General features: G+C 50.2%; 1 protein-coding gene across 5 annotated transcripts in view; it reads left to right on the top strand.

Annotated features, from left to right (window-relative positions):
• Positions 1–19,363, top strand: part of kmt2ca (lysine (K)-specific methyltransferase 2Ca) — a 590,636-nt gene that overhangs the window by 508,734 nt on the left and 62,539 nt on the right. For all 5 annotated transcript variants that reach the window (XM_060825139.1, XM_060825142.1, XM_060825140.1 and 2 more), the window contains 4 exons: positions 3,841–5,925; positions 6,899–7,233; positions 14,455–16,313; positions 18,232–18,343. In XM_060825139.1, the coding sequence (XP_060681122.1) occupies positions 3,841–5,925; positions 6,899–7,233; positions 14,455–16,313; positions 18,232–18,343 (4,391 nt within the window). The remainder of the gene's footprint in view (positions 1–3,840; positions 5,926–6,898; positions 7,234–14,454; positions 16,314–18,231; positions 18,344–19,363) is intronic.

Genomic DNA, 19,363 nt, shown 5'->3' on the forward strand with positions numbered 1-19,363 from the left:
CCACCATGTTCCAGTTCAGAAGGACCTTCTGGCCTGAGATGTCACGTTTGAGTTTGTGGATGCAGCTCCCAATGAATCCGTTTGTGCTGTGTTGCTTGTTGATTGCCACAGGATTTGTGACAGATGGGTGATGGAAAGAAAATGATCATGATTTGCAAATGAACGCCCTTTATCCAGTTCTCAGCCTCACTCACATCCTGACCTATCTTGGTCTAGTGGCATGACCAGCCTAGATGTCTGGATCCAAATATATTTGTGATGAGGACATCACCTGCATTGCATCTTCAATGTAATGTTGACTTATTTAAAGATCTGTTGGATTTTAGGCTGTTCTCACCTACCCAATCCATTGGAATCAGTCTTCACACACACCAGGGTAGACAAATTCTTCAAACTGTGTGTAGAAGTCTGATGTCTAGTTTTACCTAGCTTGACTTGCAAATTATAGCAATTTCTCCTCCATTCCCCCCTACAGTGGTCCCCAGCATTACAGATACCAGTCTTCAGCCAATTCAAATCACTCCACATGATATCAAAAAATGACTGGAGGGACTAGATACTGCAAAGGCTATGGGCCCTGACAACGTTCCAGTCATAGTACTGAAGACTTGTGCTTCAGAACTTGTCACTCCCCTAGCCAAGCTGTTCCAGTGAGCAAAATTAGGGCACATGGAATTTAGTGAGCAAAATTAGAGCGCATGATATTGGGGACAAAGTACTGACTTGGATTGAAAATTGGTTGGCTGACAGGAAGCAAAGAGTAGTGATAAACGGTTCCCTTTTAGAATGGCAGGCAGTGACCGGTGGGGTACCGCAGGGACTGCAGCCTTTTACAATATATATTAATGATATAGAAGATGGTATTAATAGTAACATTAGCAAATTTGCCGATGGTACAAAACTGGGTGGCAGGGTGAAATGTGAGGAGGATATTAGGAGATTACAGGGTGACCTGGACAGGTTAGGTGAGTGGACAGATGCATAGCAGATGCAGTTTAATGTGGATAAATGTATGGTTATCCACTTTGGTGGCAAGAACAGGAAGGCAAATTACAACCTAAATGGAGTCAAGTTAGGTAAAGAGGCGGTACAAAGAGATCTGGGTGTTCTTGTACACCAGTCAATGAAGGCAAGCATGCAGGTACAGCAGGTAGTGAAGAAAGCTAATAGCATGTTGGTCTTCATAACAAGAGGGATTGAGTTTGGAAGCAGAGGTTCTCCTGCAGCTGTACAGGGCCCTGGTGAGACTGCACCTGGAATATCGTATGCCGTTCTGGTCTCCAAATTTGAGGAAAGACATTCTAGCTATTGAGGGAGTGCAGCGGAGGTTCACGAGGTCAATTCCTGGAATGGCGGGACTATCTTATGTTGAAAGATTGGAGCGACTGGGCTTGTATACCCTTGCGTTTAGAAGACTGATGCAACAAGATCCGGATAATTCCAGGCTTGGGCTGACAAGTGGCAAGTAACATTCGTGCCACATAAATACCAGGCTAATGACCATCACCAATACGAGACTATCTAACCACCACCCCTTGGCATTTAGTGGTGTTACCATCACTGAATCCACCACTATCAAGATGCTGAGGATTATCATTGACCAGAAACTCAATTGGTCTCACTACATAAATGTAATGGCTATATGAACATGTCAGAAGCTAGTAATACAGCAGTGAGTAACTCACCTCCTGACTCCCAAAGCCTGTCCACCATCATCAAGTCAGGAGTGTAATGGAAAACTCCCCAATTGACTGGATGAGTGCAGCTCCAACAACTCTCAAGAAGCTTGATACCATCCAGGACAAAGCAGCCTGCTTGATTGACGATGGATCCCCAAGCATCCATTCCCTCCACCACCAAAGCTCATTCGCAGCAATGTGTACTATCTCCAAGATGCACTGCAGAAATTTCCGAAAGATTCTTAACACCTTCCAAGCCCGTGACCACTTCCATCTAGAAGAGCAAGGGCAGCAGACATATGGAACTAGCACCAACTTCAAGTTCCCCTCCAAGGCACTCACCACCCTGACTTAGCAGTTTATCAGCATTCCTTCACTGTCACTGGGTCAAAATCCTGGAATTCCCACCCTAATGGCATCATGGGTTAATACACAGCAGGTGGACTGCAGCGGTTCAAAAAGGCAGCTCACCATCACCTTATCAAGAGCAATAAGGGACGGGCAATAAATGCTGACCAGCCAATGATGCCCACATCCCACAAAAAAATTAATTTTTTAAAAATTTAAAATATAAAAATATTTACGGGGTATGGCTGGAGTGAGTGACAAAAGAAGGAGCATGGAATATGGAAAAAACTTTTTTAAACAATGAGTGGTTAGGAATTGGAATGTACTTTGTGAAAATATAGTGATGGCACATTCAGTTGATGCCTTCAAAAAAGATTTTGATTATCATGTGAATGAAAAATAATGCAGGGCTCTCGGGAGCAGGCAATTGATTGAGTCTGTGAATTGATCTTGTAGCAAGCCAGCGCAGACAGCAGGCTGAATTGCTGCCCTTGAATCTGGGAATCCATTTCCTATTGCATTGCTGCTAATTGAAAGACAAGTCTAGAATGTGGGAACAGCAGGGCAGACCATGGGAAGAATTAGGAAAAGTGAAATTAAGGATGTTATAGCAGGGTATTTAGAAAATGATAAAATGAGAAATTACTGGAAGCAGTCAGCAGTTGAGGTAGCATCTGTGGAGAGAGAGCAGTATTAATGTTTTGGTCCAGTGTCTCTCTTTCAGAACTCAAAAGAATCGGAACGAGGCAACATGGTTTTGTGAAATAGAAATTGGTTTTAGCTCTTTTAAGGAACTAGCAAGCAAAGGGGAATCTGTTAAGGTAATATACTTCGATTTACGAAAAGCATTTGATAAGATGCCCCCTTTTAAAAAAATAAAAGTTCATGGCTTTAAAGGTTAAGGGCTCATAGTGCAATGGCACCAGTCCGAGAGGGTGGATTGTGTTTCGTTTTGACAGTGACCACCTGAACTATGCTGAGGCTGATGTCTTTATGTGGGTCGTATAACTACGGAAGTAGAGAGGATTTTAAATTAAGCAGTGGGAGCAAAGGATCAAATTTAGGATGTTAATCAAAGAGTTCAGACAAGGTAAAAGAGAAAGGTAATACTGGAAATGATTGAGATGGTGTCAGGAAGGCATACAGAAAACAAATTAACAGGTCAGGCAGGAGGGTACAAAAAGGAGGTGAAGACTATCTGTGCGTAGCATTTGAAACAAATCATGAACTTAAAGTACAAATAGAAATAAAGTAAATACATTCTGCAGCCTTCATTGAGTCATGTTGCAGAATGAATATTGAAGGGCACTGGAAGCTGTGGAAAGTTGGTTAAGTAGCTCATAATTAGTAATGGTATTAGCACATTGGAGAGGGGTGGCATAAATTTTTTTTAATTTCATTTGTTCATTGGATGTGGGCGTAGCTTGCTGAACAACATTTATTGTCTATCTCTGGCTACCTTTGAGAAAATGGTGTTGAGCTGCCTTCTTGAACTGCTGAGTCTGTATGGTGTAGGTAAAGTCTCGATGCCATGGAGAGGGAATTACGGGCAGTGATGTAATTCCACGTCAGGATGGTGAGTGGTTTGGAGGGGAACCTGGAGGTGGTTGTATTCCCATGGATCTGCTATCCTTGTCCATCCAGATGGTATTGTTGTGGGTATGAAAGGTTCTGTCTAAGGATCCTTGATGTATTTCTGTCAACTAGTTATGAACATTTTTTTTTATATAAATTGTGTTAAGCTTCTTGATTAACTGTCAAGCAGGTAACATATGTATGGTATTTTTAATTTTTTTTGTTTCATAACAAACAGCAAATGCGACAGAAGAGTAAGCAGCAAGCCAAGATTGAAGCTACACAAAAACTGGAACAGGTGAAACATGAACAGCAGCAGCAACAACAACAATTTGGGTCCCAGCAATCTTCTGCAGGCGAGGATTCTAACAGTCCTAAGGCAGGTGAACAGGACACTGGACACTTGTCTCCTCTGCACTTGCCCAAAGAAGGATTTACAAGGCCACGGGCTCCTGGCACTTCAGTATCAACATCATCAGATGATGTCTTTCTCAGACCTCAGGCTCCTCCACCAACACCAACAAGAGTACCACTGCAGGATCCATTTGCACAGCCCCAGGCATCACAATCACCATCACCACAGATGTTTTCTCCAGTTGCTAATGTGTCAAGACCATCATCTCCTTGGGATCCATATGCTAAAATGGTTGGAACACCAAGACCACCACCAGTTGTTAGAAGAAATTCACTGTCCTCTTTAGATTCTTGTGCTGTTCCTCAAAACGTAACCAGGCCTTCACCGGCTACTGAACAGATCGAGAGAAATAGGCCTCCATTAGCGGATGAGTCTTTTGGGTCGTCATCACCAACTAGCAGTGATCCTTACGCAAAGGCACCCGATACTCCAAGACCTTCCATGACAATATCAACAGATCATTTTTCAAAACCTTTGGGGATGCCACAGCCACCTATGACTTCTGATCCATCAGGGAATATGCCTGTAAATGTAAATGATCCCTTTGCTAAACCTGCACACAGACCCGATATGTTGCCTAGACAACAGGTGCCACATAATCGAATGGGGCCTCTTGATCTATATTCAAGATCACAACATGCACCTAATCAAGCTAATGTTGAAGATGGAAGTGGACAGTTGTTTAAGACGCCAATGCCACCAATTCAGTCACCTCAAGATCCTTATGCATCTATGCCTTTAACCCCAAGACGCACATCTGTTGATCCGTATGAAAGGACTGTGTTGAACTCGAGACCTGTGGATAACTTTTCACAAAGCCCAGTACAGTCGCAGTCCCAGTCAATGGAGTCATATGCACAGCAATCACAGACACCTCATCCCGTGAATGAGCCATTTTCACACAGTCAGAGAATTCCCCGGCAAACCCAGGGTGACACATTTGTTCAACAGGGGTCAAGGTCAAAACGCTCTCCTCAGGATCCTTATTCGCAGCCCCCAGGAACCCCTCGGCCTGCAGCTGACCCCTATTCGCAGCCCCCAGGAACCCCTCGACCTGCAGCGGACCCTTATTCGCAGCCCCCAGGAACCCCTCGACCTGCAGCGGACCCTTATTCGCAGCCCCCAGGAACGCCTCGACCTGCAGCGGACCCTTATTCGCAGCCCCCAGGCACCCCTCGACCTGGAGCTGATCAGTATACACAGCAGTCACTAACTCCAAGAGCCCCTTCACAACAAGCAGATCCGTACTCTCAGCCACCTGGTACTCCAAGGCCTTTAGCTTCAAATCGTTTTGTACAATCACCAATTAATCAGAGATATTCTGATCCATACGCACAATCTCCTTTAACCCCAAGACCAGTTGGCTCGGACCCCTTTGCCCAGCCTCTTCAGTCTCCAAGACCAGTTATTTCTGACCGGCAAACATTGACAAGATCAGGTCAGTTATTAAATCAGGAGCAATTTTTGCAACCACCACACAACAGAGTTCCAAATTTGAAAGATACATTTGTGCGACCAGCTGATGTATGTGGTCGAGCACCTCAAACTTCCAGACCAGCTGGAATACATGATGACGCATTTTCACCCCATGTACCAGCAGTGAGACCAGCTTCAGACACATATGGGCAAACAGTACATGACCCATACGATCAGCCCCCAAGGACCCCAAGACCTCAAACTAATGACAAGTTTGTGCCAGGGAGGCATAACCATGAAATTAGTGACCAACAAGGACCCACATCAGATTCCACAAATTTTAGCAGCTCCACAGGATCGCCCATAAATTCACAAGTACACCAGTTTCATAATGTACCCCCAGCGCTTGACCAAGGCCAATCAATTTTGACATCTGAGGCACAGAATAATGTAAGCACAGGTCATATGGACACAGAAGAAAAGCAACGGCAGGTAGGTTTATTTGTGTACTTCAAACTAGTTTTAATAATTTGATTAATTGGTAGTGAATATGCATTAATAAATGTGTAACTATAAGTTCCTGCTTTAGATCAAGCAGTCTACAAATTAGATGAGAGAAATTAAGAGTATTTTATATCCAGTAACTCAGAAGGGGTCAATTTTTGGAGCCAGCTAGATTATCATATGAAAACAAAGTAGTGCAAGGCTACGAAATGCCCTTTGAATCAATGGGCAGGTCCCACAATGTGGTCCACTCTCACAACATACTCAAATATACCTCTTCCAAAAGGAAAGAAAAATATGCATTTTATTAGCATGTTTACATAAAGCGCCTTTTGCAAAAATAATTTACCAGAACTATGAGAGTTCTTGATTATGCAAGTTTGTTTAATTTGTTGTTGCCAAAACAATTCACATTAGTACCTTATGCTAGACCAACTGAGGAAACTACTGTTAAACGCTGAAATTAAGAATTAGGCAGAGAGAGTGCGATTGGTTGAACTTTAACCAGAACAAATGGTGGAGAATTCCTGCAGTTTGGTCATCATTGTTACTTGAATCAGTATTGTATCAAGTATTTAAATCAGTGCTGTTGATCAGGTTGATATGATGCTTTAGGTTGATGACCATTTCTCAACAAAAGATTATCAATCTGAAACATTACCCAGTTGCACCCAGACCTCCTGATTTATTCTCGCATCTTCTGTTTTCTATTTTGGATTTCCAACAGCTCTGTAGTATTGAGTTAGAACAGTGTAACTTAGCTGTTGATCACATAGCCGAACTTGATTGCTTATCCATTGGTTAATGACGGAACAGCCGTTACATCTTTAAGCATTCTGTATAAAATTAATAGACCATCACAACAGAAAAGTGCAATGTTGAGCAAAATATCATTATCGTAATGGCTAAAGGAAGATGATAAATTAATTGCTTGTAACTGTAAATTTTTTTCATTTGATAGAGGCTGAGGTTACGGGAACTCATCCTTCGACAACAGCAGCAGAAGAATGCAGTCCGTCAAGAAAAAGGCCTGCAAGAGCAAGCAATGACATCTGCAGCATCGCCACTCAGGCACTGGCCACAGGAGGATTTAAAACGTCAAAGTGAACTATTTGGCAGACCACCTCCTCCCTATCCTGGTGTTGTGAGAATCCCTCGTGCATCTCAAGGTGGACCAAGATTTCCAGGCCTTTTTGCAAATGAACCCCGCAGTCGTTTAATAACTGATGGTCAATTTAACCGACCACAATTTTCTGGAGATGTTGCAAGAATGGTCATGAGGACACAAGGTCCAAGGTAAATACTTTCTCAGTACAAAAACCTTTTGTGTTACAGGATTTCATCAAATGACTTCTATTTTTGTTTGAGATGTTACATTATTCAAAAAGAAACTGGCACCTGATGGCGAGTCATGAGTTTCTGAAAGTATTCTAATATGGAGCTTTGAAAATGCTTTTTTTGGGATGGACAATAAATGCTGACCTAGCCAGTGATAACCACTTCTCGTGAATGTTTTGTTTTTAAATACAATTTTTTTTAAAGATTAGATTACTTAGTGTGGAAACAGGCCCTTCGGCCCAACAAGTCCACACCGACCCGCCGAAGCGCAACCCACCCATCCCCTACATTTACCCCTTACCTAACACTACGGGCAATTTAGCATGGCCAATTCACCTGACCTGCACATCTTTGGACTGTGGGAGGAAACCGTAGCACCCGGAGGAAGCCCACGCAGACACAGGGAGAACGTGCAAACTCCACACAGTCAGTCGCCTGAGTCGGGAATTGAACCTGGGTCTCAGGCGCTGTGAGACAGCAGTGCTAACCACTGTGCCGCCCGTAAATGTAGTTGTAGTTGCAAATATTTTGATTTTCTTTTACTTGCTGTCACATAACAGAGCAAATGCTTTTAGTTAAGTGCTTATCCTCCTGCAACTTGTCTGATTTCGGGCAATTATGACACTTTAGATAGGAGGTCAGTCAGCTTAGTTGGCTGGATGGCTGGTTCATAGTGTAGAGTGACAACAACGCAGGATCAGTTCCCACATCAGCTGAGGTTACCATGAAGGTGTCTCACCTTGCTAACTTCTCCTGAGGTGGTTAAACCACTCACAAGATCTCTCTTTTTTTTCTCTCTCTCTGTCTGTGTGCGTGTGTCTCTCTCTCTCTGTCTACGTCTCTCTATACATCTCTCCCTATATTATACCTCTCTATCTCTCTATACATCTCTCTCTCTATATCTCTACATATCCCTCTCTCTACATATCCCTCTCTCTATCGCGCTGTCTTTTGTGCCCTCGAACGCCCTCGCCCTCGCACTGGATCCCAATTCCGCTCTCGCGCTCTCTCTCTCTCGATCTCTCTAGTTCTCGATCTCGCTCGCTGTCTGTCTGTCTCTCGCACCCTCTGTCTGTCTCTCGCACCGTCTGTCTCGCTCGCGCTCTTTCGCTCTCTCTCGCTCTCTGGTTCTTTGGCTCTCGCTCTGTCTGGCGCACTCTATACATCTCTCTCTGTATCTATATGTATATAAAATATGTGTGTGTGTGTGTGTGTGTGTATATATATATATATGTATCTCTCTCTCTCTCTCCTCTCTATATCTCTATCTTTCGCGCGCTCGCTTGCGTTGTCTGTCTCGCTCACGGCCTCTGGCTCTGGCCCTCCGGATCTTTGGCCCTGTCTGGCGCACTCTCGCTCTTGTTCTGTCTCGCTCTCGCTCTGTCTGGCGTACTGGCTCTCTGGGGCTCCCTCTCTCTGTCGCTCTCTGTCTCGCGTGCTGGCTCTGGCTCTGTCTGTCACGGGCTCTGGCTCGCTCGCTCTCTCGCTCGGTCTGGCGCTCGCTCTCTCGCTCGGTCTGGCGCTCGCTCTCTCGCTCGGTCTGGCGCTCGCGCTCTCGCTCGGTCTGGCGCTCGCTTGCTCTCTCGCTCTGTCTGGCGCTCGCTTGCTCTCTGGCTCTCGCTCTGTCTGGCGCTCGCTCTCTGGCTCTCGCTCTTGTCTGGCGCTCGCTCTCTGGCTCTCGCTCTTGTCTGGCGCTCTCTCGCTCTCGCTCTTGTCTGGCGCTCTCTCGCTCTCGCTCTGTCTGGCGCTCGCTCGCGCTCTCGCTCGCTCTCTCGCTCTCGCTCTGTCTGGCGCGCTCTCGCTCTGTCTGGCGCTCGCTCTCTCGCTCTGTCTGGCGCTCGCTCTCTCGCTCTGTCTGGCGCTCGCTCTCTCGCTCTGTCTGGCGCTCGCTCTCGCTCTGTCTGGCGCTCTCTCGCTCTCGCTCTGTCTGGCGCTCTCTCGCTCTCGCTCTGTCTGGCGCGCTCTCGCTCTGTCTGGCGCTCGCTCGCTCTCTCGCTCTCGCTCTGTCTGGCGCTCGCTCGCTCTCTCGCTCTCGCTCTGTCTGGCGCTCGCTCGCTCTCTCGCTCTCGCTCTGTCTGGCGCTCGCTCGCTCTCTCGCTCTCGCTCTGTCTGGCGCTCGCTCGCTCTCTCGCTCTCGCTCTGTCTGGCGCTCTCGCTCTAGCTCGTCTGACGCTCGCTCTCGCTCTGTCTGGCTCTCGCTCGCTGTCTGGCGCTCGCTCGCTTTCTCGCTCTCGCTCGCTGTCTGGCGCTCGCGCTCTCGCTCGCTGTCTGGCGCTCGCGCTCTCGCTCTGTCTGGCGCTCGCGCTCTCGCTCTGTCTGGCGCTCGCGCTCTCGGCTTGCTCTCTCGCTCTGTCTGGCGCTCGCTCTCTCGCTCTGTCTGGCGCTCGCGCTCTCGCTCTGTCTGGCGCTCTCGCTCTGTCTGGCGCTCTCGCTCTGTCTGGCGCTCTCGCTCTCGCTCTGTCTGGCGCTCGCGCTCTCGCTCTCGCTCTGTCTGGCGCTCTCGCTCTCGCTCTGTCTGGCGCTCGCGCTCTCGCTCTCGCTCTGTCTGGCGCTCGCGCTCTCGCTCTCGCTCTGTCTGGCGCTCGCGCTCTCGCTCTCGCTCTGTCTGGCGCTCGCGCTCTCGCTCTCGCTCTGTCTGGCGCTCGCGCTCTCGCTCTCGCTCTGTCTGGCGCTCGCGCTCTCGCTCTGTCTGGCGCTCGCGCTCTCGCTCTCGCTCTGTCTGGCGCTCGCGCTCTCGCTCTCGCTCTGTCTGGCGCTCTCGCTCTCGCTCTGTCTGGCGCTCGCGCTCTCGCTCTCGCTCTGTCTGGCGCTCGCGCTCTCGCTCTCGCTCTGTCTGGCGCTCGCGCTCTCGCTCTCGCTCTGTCTGGCGCTCGCGCTCTCGCTCTCGCTCTGTCTGGCGCTCGCGCTCTCGCTCTCGCTCTGTCTGGCGCTCGCGCTCTCGCTCTCGCTCTGTCTGGCGCTCGCGCTCTCGCTCGTCTGACGCTCGCTCTCGCTCTGTCTGGCTCTCGCTCGCTGTCTGGCGCTCGCTCGCTTTCTCGCTCTCGCTCGCTGTCTGGCGCTCGCGCTCTCGCTCTGTCTGGCGCTCGCGCTCTCGCTCTGTCTGGCGCTCGCGCTCTCGGCTTGCTCTCTCGCTCTGTCTGGCGCTCGCTCTCTCGCTTTGTCTGGCGCGCTCGCTCTGTCTGGCGCTCTCGCTCTGTCTGGCGCTCACGCTCTCGCTCTCGCTCTGTCTGGCGCTCTCGCTCTCGCTCTGTCTGGCGCTCTCGCTCTGTCTGGCGCTCGCGCTCTGTCTGGCGCTCGCGCTCTGTCTGGCGCTCGCGCTCTGTCTGGCGCTCGCTCGCTTTCTCGCTCTCGCTCGCTGTCTGGCGCTCGCGCTCTCGCTCTGTCTGGCGCTCGCGCTCTCGCTCTGTCTGGCGCTCGCGCTCTCGCTCTGTCTGGCGCTCGCGCTCTCGGCTTGCTCTCTCGCTCTGTCTGGCGCTCGCTCTCTCGCTTTGTCTGGCGCGCTCGCTCTGTCTGGCGCTCGCGCTCTGTCTGGCGCTCGCGCTCTGTCTGGCGCTCGCGCTCTCGCTCTCGCTCTGTCTGGCGCTCTCGCTCTCGCTCTGTCTGGCGCTCGCGCTCTGTCTGGCGCTCGCGCTCTGTCTGGCGCTCGCGCTCTCGCTCTCGCTCTGTCTGGCGCTCGCGCTCTCGCTCTGTCTGGCGCTCGCGCTCTCGCTCTCGCTCTGTCTGGCGCTCGCGCTCTCGCTCTGTCTGGCGCTCGCGCTCTCGCTCTGTCTGGCGCTCGCGCTCTCGCTCTGTCTGGCGCTCGCGCTCTCGCTCTGTCTGGCGCTCGCGCTCGCGCTCTGTCTGGCGCTCGCGCTCGCGCTCTGTCTGGCGCTCGCGCTCGCGCTCTGTCTGGCGCTCGCGCTCGCGCTCTGTCTGGCGCTCGCGCTCGCGCTCTGTCTGGCGCTCGCGCTCGCGCTCTGTCTGGCGCTCGCGCTCGCGCTCTGTCTGGCGCTCGCGCTCTCGCTCTGTCTCGCGCTCTCGCTCTGTCTCGCGCTCTCGCTCTGTCTCGCGCTCTCGCTCTGTCTGGCGCTCTCGCTCTGTCTGGCGCTCGCGCGCTCGCTCTGTCTGGCGCTCGCGCGCTCGCTCTGTCTGGCGCTCGCGCTCTCGCTCTGTCTGGCGCTCGCGCTCTCGCTCTCGCTCTGTCTGGCGCTCGCGCTCTCGCTCTCGCTCTGTCTGGCGCTCGCGCTCTCGCTCTCGCTCTGTCTGGCGCGCTCTCGCTCTCGCTCTGTCTGGCGCGCTCTCGCTCTGTCTGGCGCTCGCTCGCTCTCGCGCTCTCGCTCTGTCTGGCGCTCTCTCGCTCTCTCGCTCTCGCTCTGTCTGGCGCTCTCTCGCTCTCGCTCTGTCTGGCGCTCGCTCGCTCTCTCGCTCTCGCTCTGTCTGGCGCTCTCGCTCTAGCTCGTCTGACGCTCGCTCTCGCTCTGTCTGGCTCTCGCTCGCTGTCTGGCGCTCGCTCGCTTTCTCGCTCTCGCTCGCTGTCTGGCGCTCGCGCTCTCGCTCTGTCTGGCGCTCTCGCTCTGTCTGGCGCTCGCGCTCTCGCTCTGTCTGGCGCTCGCGCTCTCGCTCTGTCTGGCGCTCGCGCTCTCGCTCTGTCTGGCGCTCGCGCTCTCGCTCTGTCTGGCGCTCGCGCTCTCGGCTTGCTCTCTCGCTCTGTCTGGCGCTCGCTCTCTCGCTCTGTCTGGCGCTCGCTCTCTCGCTCTGTCTGGCGCTCGCTCTCTCGCTCTGTCTGGCGCTCTCGCTCTGTCTGGCGCTCTCGCTCTGTCTGGCGCTCTCGCTCTGTCTGGCGCTCTCGCTCTGTCTGGCGCTCACGCTCTCGCTCTCGCTCTGTCTGGCGCTCACGCTCTCGCTCTCGCTCTGTCTGGCGCTCTCGCTCTCGCTCTGTCTGGCGCTCACGCTCTCGCTCTCGCTCTGTCTGGCGCTCACGCTCTCGCTCTCGCTCTGTCTGGCGCTCACGCTCTCGCTCTCGCTCTGTCTGGCGCTCTCGCTCTCGCTCTGTCTGGCGCTCTCGCTCTCGCTCTGTCTGGCGCTCTCGCTCTCGCTCTGTCTGGCGCTCACGCTCTCGCTCTCGCTCTGTCTGGCGCTCACGCTCTCGCTCTCGCTCTGTCTGGCGCTCTCGCTCTGTCTGGCGCTCTCGCTCTCGCTCTGTCTGGCGCTCTCGCTCACGCTCTGTCTGGCGCTCTCGCTCTCGCTCTGTCTGGCGCTCGCGCTCTCGCTCTGTCTGGCGCTCGCGCTCTCGCTCTGTCTGGCGCTCGCGCTCTCGCTCTGTCTGGCGCTCGCGCTCTCGCTCTGTCTGGCGCTCGCGCTCTCGCTCTGTCTGGCGCTCTCGCTCTGTCTGGCGCTCGCGCTCTCGCTCTGTCTGGCGCTCGCGCTCTCGCTCTGTCTGGCGCTCGCGCTCTCGCTCTGTCTGGCGCTCGCGCTCTCGCTCTGTCTGGCGCTCGCGCTCTCGCTCTCGCTCTGTCTGGCGCTCGCGCTCTCGCTCTCGCTCTGTCTGGCGCTCGCGCTCTCGCTCTCGCTCTGTCTGGCGCTCGCGCTCTCGCTCTCGCTCTGTCTGGCGCTCGCGCTCTCGCTCTCGCTCTGTCTGGCGCTCGCGCTCTCGCTCTCGCTCTGTCTGGCGCTCTCGCTCTCGCTCTGTCTGGCGCTCTCGCTCTCGCTCTGTCTGGCGCTCGCGCTCTCGCTCTGTCTGGCGCTCGCGCTCTCGCTCTCGCTCTGTCTGGCGCTCGCGCTCTCGCTCTCGCTCTGTCTGGCGCTCGCGCTCTCGCTCTCGCTCTGTCTGGCGCTCGCGCTCTCGCTCTGTCTGGCGCTCGCGCTCTCGCTCTGTCTGGCGCTCGCGCTCTCGCTCTGTCTGGCGCTCGCGCTCGCGCTCTCGCTCTGTCTGGCGCTCGCGCTCGCGCTCTCGCTCTGTCTGGCCCTCGCGCTCGCGCTCTCGCTCTGTCTGGCCCTCGCGCTCGCGCTCTCGCTCTGTCTGGCGCTCGCGCTCGCGCTCTCGCTCTGTCTGGCGCTCGCGCTCGCGCTCTCGCTCTGTCTGGCGCTCGCGCTCGCGCTCTCGCTCTGTCTGGCGCTCGCGCTCGCGCTCTCGCTCTGTCTGGCGCTCGCGCTCGCGCTCTCGCTCTGTCTGGCGCTCGCGCTCGCGCTCTCGCTCTGTCTGGCGCTCGCGCTCGCGCTCTCGCTCTGTCTGGCGCTCGCGCTCTCGCTCTCGCTCTGTCTGGCGCTCGCGCTCTCGCTCTCGCTCTGTCTGGCGCTCGCGCTCTCGCTCTGTCTGGCGCTCGCGCTCGCGCTCTCGCTCTGTCTGGCGCTCGCGCTCTCGCTCTCGCTCTGTCTGGCGCTCGCGCTCTCGCTCTCGCTCTGTCTGGCGCTCTCGCTCTGTCTGGCGCTCGCGCTCTGTCTGGCGCTCGCGCTCTCGCTCTCGCTCTGTCTGGCGCTCGCGCTCGCGCTCTCGCTCTGTCTGGCGCTCGCGCTCGCGCTCTCGCTCTGTCTGGCGCTCGCGCTCGCGCTCTCGCTCTGTCTGGCGCTCGCGCTCGCGCTCTCGCTCTGTCTGGCGCTCGCGCTCGCGCTCTCGCTCTGTCTGGCGCTCGCGCTCGCGCTCTCGCTCTGTCTGGCGCTCGCGCTCGCGCTCTCGCTCTGTCTGGCGCTCGCGCTCGCGCTCTCGCTCTGTCTGGCGCTCGCGCTCTCGCTCTCGCTCTGTCTGGCGCTCGCGCTCTCGCTCTCGCTCTGTCTGGCGCTCGCGCTCTCGCTCTCGCTCTGTCTGGCGCTCGCGCTCTCGCTCTGTCTGGCGCTCGCGCTCGCGCTCGCGCTCTCGCTCTGTCTGGCGCTCGCGCTCGCGCTCTCGCTCTGTCTGGCGCTCGCGCTCGCGCTCTCGCTCTGTCTGGCGCTCGCGCTCTCGCTCTCGCTCTCGCTCTCTCTCGTTCTGTCTGGCGCTCGCGCTCTCGCTCTCGCTCTCGCTCTCTCTCGTTCTGTCTGGCTCGCTCTCGCTCTCGCTCTCGCTCTCGTAGTTCTCTGAGACTATGGCAACTCTATCTTTACCATGGTAGGGACGCTCCTGTTACAGTCTGTTATAGACAGATACAGCTTATTCAATATCTTTTCGCGTTCATTCGCTTACTTGAGTATTGACTTAGTATATTGAATTGTTATTCTTTCTTCTAGGAACTCTTTTGCAGTTAATGGACAGAGACCATTTGCAAATCAGGAACACTTCCTTGGGCCACATCAGATGCAGGCAAATGTTCCTGGCCTTCCACAGCAGCTAAGGCGATCACTTTCTGTGGACTTTACCAGGTCTTTAAACAATCCACAGGTGAACAACGGAGTAATTATCCCTCAACATTTTCCTCCTCGGGGTATGCAAATGCAACAGCACAATATTTCAGGACAACCATTCATAGAACTGCGGCACAGAATACCAGAAAATAGGCCACGACTTCCTTTTGCATCATTGGTGCCTTCCAGTGGTTTGGATCCTGCTAGTCCACAACAAAGGCCTGGTGTAGTTCCTATACCAGGGCAGGGTGCTTTCTCTCCAAGTCAAGGACCAAAGTCAGTGGATTCAGTGTCAAATCAACAGCATGGCATACATAACCAAATTGAAAATTGTGGTGATTTAGATCAACTTAATCAGCACCAACAGCAAATGCATATAAATCATCCAGCCATGCCCCTTTCTCGTTCTTTGAGCAATCCACCTACCAGTGAAGCTTTTACATCAACAGTCTCATTGTCTGCCAGTGCGTCTGTGCAAGGAGACAATATGGTAGAAAAACTTGATTCAGATGAACCTTCAGTGAAAGATCTTGATGTTAAGGACCTTGATGGAGTGAGAGACCTAGAGGTTAAAGACTTAGATGATGAAGATTTAGAGAACTTAAATTTGGATCCAGTAGATGGGAAAGGTGATCCTGACTTGGATAATTTAGACAACCTAGAAACAAATGACCCACATTTGGATGATCTGTTAAAATCAGGGGAATTTGATCTTATTGCTTATACAGACCCTGAGCTTGATCTAGGTGACAAGAAAGATATGTTTAATGAAGAATTGGAGCTGAATGATCCAGTAGATGATAAATTAGACGAACAGAGCAAGACTGGAGAAGAAACAAAATGTGACCAAGTAGCCAAAGCAAGAAAACAATCTGATTGTTGTCCTGAGAAAGACGAAACTGCAAAATCAAGTGGAGGATCTGATGAACATAGTCCAAAAGATGCAAAGCATTCCGTAAAATCTGAAAATGGTGTTAATGATGGTAATCGCGATGTTCCTTTTAGTGCAGGTACACCTGAGACTGAGATAAAAGATACAGTAACAGATAATGCACCTGCTTCTAACCCTTGCATTGAAGGAGAACTGGAAATGACAAAGGGAGAGGAAAGAGTTGACGGTAACACAGAATCTAAGGAGGCTAGCCCAGATTTCAGTGATTCACAATCTTCTATCCAGACATCTAATTCTGTAGGGAGCAATTCTTGCACTCTAACTGATTCTACTCCAGTTCTTTCAAGTCTGTTAACTGAGAAGCCAAGTAGTTCTGGACTTGCATCATTGGGCTCACCAACCCAGGTTGTGCCATCACCTCAACCGCATCCAAATATTGGTATCCCACAATCTCCTAATATGGCAGTCTCTCCAGGGCAAATTCCTGAGAATGCAATTCATCAAAATTTGCAGATGGGTCATAGGTTAAACTGTAACTTTTCACAGGGCTCTTCAGGAAATAGGGCCTTTTTCCAAGCGCAGCCACCTGGCCAGAATTATACGGCAGGACAACAACCAAGTCAAAATGTTATTGCAAATCCATCAGGTCCCAGTAAGCTACCCACCACACAGCAAATTATACTTCCTCAGGCAGTAGGTCCTCAGGGTCAGCGTGAGCGGCCCCTTCTTTTAGAAGAGCAACCTCTCCTTCTGCAGGACCTTTTGGAACAAGAAAGGCAAGAGCAGCAGCAGCAACGACAAATGCAGGCTATGATACGCCATCGATCCACTGATTCTTTCTTTCCTAATATTGGTGAGTTTACCTTGATATTCTTTTTCAATAATCAATGTGAACAGTAGATTTAATGTATCAATGCTAGAAATATTGAAGGACAAATGAGGATCTGATCATTTTCATATTGCTCCTTTGTCTTCGAGCATTGAACAGTACAGCATAGGAACAGGTCTGCCATGTCTGTGCTGACTGCAATGCAATTCTAAACTAATCCCTTCTGCCAACACATAGTCCATAATCCTCTCTACCCTGTTTAAGTGTCTTGATGAGAGAAAAATTTGTTACTTCAGCATACGATCAGACTTTTATGTTAGATTTTATTCACACCTGTTTTCTTGTGCATGTGCAATTAAATCACTTTTATGTTTTTTTTTGTTCCGTTGTCACTTGTAAATACAGAAAAAGTTTTAATCCAAGTTGTTTTTTTTAATTCTTTCATGGAATATGTCTGTCACTGACCAGGCCAGCATTCATTGCCCACCCCTTATTGCCCTTGAACTGCATAGTTTGCTGCACCATTGCGAAAGGCAGTTCAGAGTCAGCAATGTTGCTGTAGGTCTGGAGTCGGGGAAAGGCAAGGCTTGATAAGGATTGTAGATTTCTTTCCTTAAAGGTTGATTTTTACGACAAGCAATGACAGTTATTAGGATTATTACAAGTAATGTGCAATTAATGGCTGCCACCGGCTGTGCACACCTGCAGTTACATCAGAGGAAGCCAGTGCATAATGTGACCAATTGCATTTCTTCAAACATCCCTCCTTTAATTTAAACAAAAACATGTGCAATGATTTGCAATTACAAATTTCCCAATATACATGGCCATAAAGAAAATGTATAATTCATTATCAGCAGTGTTAACTTCCATCAGTTATACTTTTGATCTTGGCACATGCATTGCATCCATGGTCTTTAAATCATGCATGTTTCCTAATGGTGTCTATTTGTGTTGATGTTGGCTGTTCCTTTGCTATCTGCTCTTTCCTGTATGATGATCCATCTCCAGGAGATGTTGTTTCCATGGTAACTATTACTGGAGAATAGTGGACACTTGAGGCAGATGGCTGTTCTGTACTTTGCAGGTGATGGGATCAGTCTTTCTCTGATGCATTGCATGGTGGCAGAGAAGGCACAGCTTCTGTAGTTTTATGTACATTTTTAGAGTTGCACAGGTATATCTAGTTATTCACATTCACCTCATTACCAAGGTGATATCTGCTCTAAACAGGTTTGAATTCCCATGTGGGCTGAGTTTTGTTAAGTGTTGAATGCCTGACCAATTCTTCAATGCTAAGCTCTGACAATGACACCAATCCGGTGCCACCCTCTTGAATTGTCCTACCTGTCCAACTTCTTTCCCACCAATCCGTTGCATCCACCACTCTGACCTATCACCATCATTTCCCACCTTCATCAACCATTGCATTCCCAGCTACCTTCCCTTCAGCCCTTCCCCTCCCATTTATCTCTCAGTCCCTTGCATTCCTGATGAAGAGGTTATGCTCGGTCATCGACTTTCCTGCTCCTCAGATGCTGCCTGACTGGCTGTGTTATTCCAGCACCACACGTTTTGACTGTGAGGTAAATGTGCCTTAATATAACCCACATTGGAATGGATAATCAACCTCATCTGTGTGACTAAATGCTGACTACCTGAGACAGTTACCCATTTGGTAATTAGTAATCATTCATTTGGTTGAAGTATTGAAGTGTATTACTGCTTTGTGTACCATGCCAGAGTGCATTCCATTTCTGAAGTAGAATGAATCGTGAAGCTGAGATAGATGCTACTTCTGGTCCCTCATTTGGGTGGCATTTACATTGGTGCGAACCAGAACCTTTCTAAAATAAAATTACAATCTGTTACATTGTATACTTTACAAATGTTAAAATATTTTTATTAAATTGTACTGAATTGTCTTTCTTTTTGTTTTTAGATTTTGACACAATCACTGATCCAATAATGAAAGCAAAAATGGTGGCCTTGAAGGGAATCAATAGAGTTATGGCCCAAAGTAATTTGGGAATGCCACAAATAGTAATGAATAGGTAAAGATTGCATGTGTTGTAAAATATTTGCTTTTGTAGGAGTTCTTGATTCAATCAATTTCTTTCAGGAAGAAAAGCTGATTAATTGAAAGAAATTAGTTAGAAATTAGACTGTAAATAAAAGTGATGGAAAAGTGAGCTAGACTTTCCCTTTTCCCCCCCAGCATTATGGTCCCTGGCTTCACTGTTCTATACTATTTCCTGCACATTGCTTCTTGTGAACATGATTGTGGGATCCAGTGGCTGCTGTTTCCTTCAGTTGCCCATAAGATTACTGTTTTTTTTACTTTGGTATAAAAATAAGACCATTTTGAGCTTGATGCCCCTGAACATAGTCTTCTCCTCTAGCATCTTCTGATTGGCCACAGTTATGCATTATCTGAAATATTCCCTTATGTCCCAAAACTAATGTAAATGGAATCATACAGTTAGTGCTTACTTGATTAGTGTCAATACCCTAGCTCTTCATTTTCATTACATACAGGCTATGCTTCCTGTATGGCCTAGTTGATATCCACCAGTAAAATTGTCTGGTTTACCTGTTTCTGCAAAGTAGCATGGTGCAAGTTTAATAAAAGTTTACTCTAGCTATTACTGTTTCCCCACCAACTTCAAAATTGTTTCCTTCTGCATTTGTCATTTAACTATGCCAATGGGGAAAAAAAAACAAATGATTCAATGAAAGAAATCCAGAAATGAGTAAATGACATTGTATCCTAAAGTCTGCACATTAAATCTATATATTTGTGCTGGAAGAGCACAAGTTGGGCATGTGATCTAATTCCATTACAAAAGAGAAAGTGCTAGACAATTTAAAAGGTCTTAAAATTGATAAATCTCCTGGCCCCCATGGGCTACATCCTAGAGTTCTGAGGGAGGTGGCTGAGGAAATAGCGGAGGCGTTGGTTGAGATCTTTCAAAAGTCACTGGAGTCAGGGAAAGTCCCGGATAATTGAAAGATTGCTGTTGTTAACCCCCTTGTTCAAGAAAGGATCTAGACAAAAGATGGAAAATTATTAG

The sequence above is a fragment of the Hemiscyllium ocellatum genome, chromosome 5 (genome assembly GCF_020745735.1).
Source record: "Hemiscyllium ocellatum isolate sHemOce1 chromosome 5, sHemOce1.pat.X.cur, whole genome shotgun sequence".
Classification (NCBI taxonomy): Eukaryota; Metazoa; Chordata; class Chondrichthyes; order Orectolobiformes; family Hemiscylliidae; genus Hemiscyllium; species Hemiscyllium ocellatum.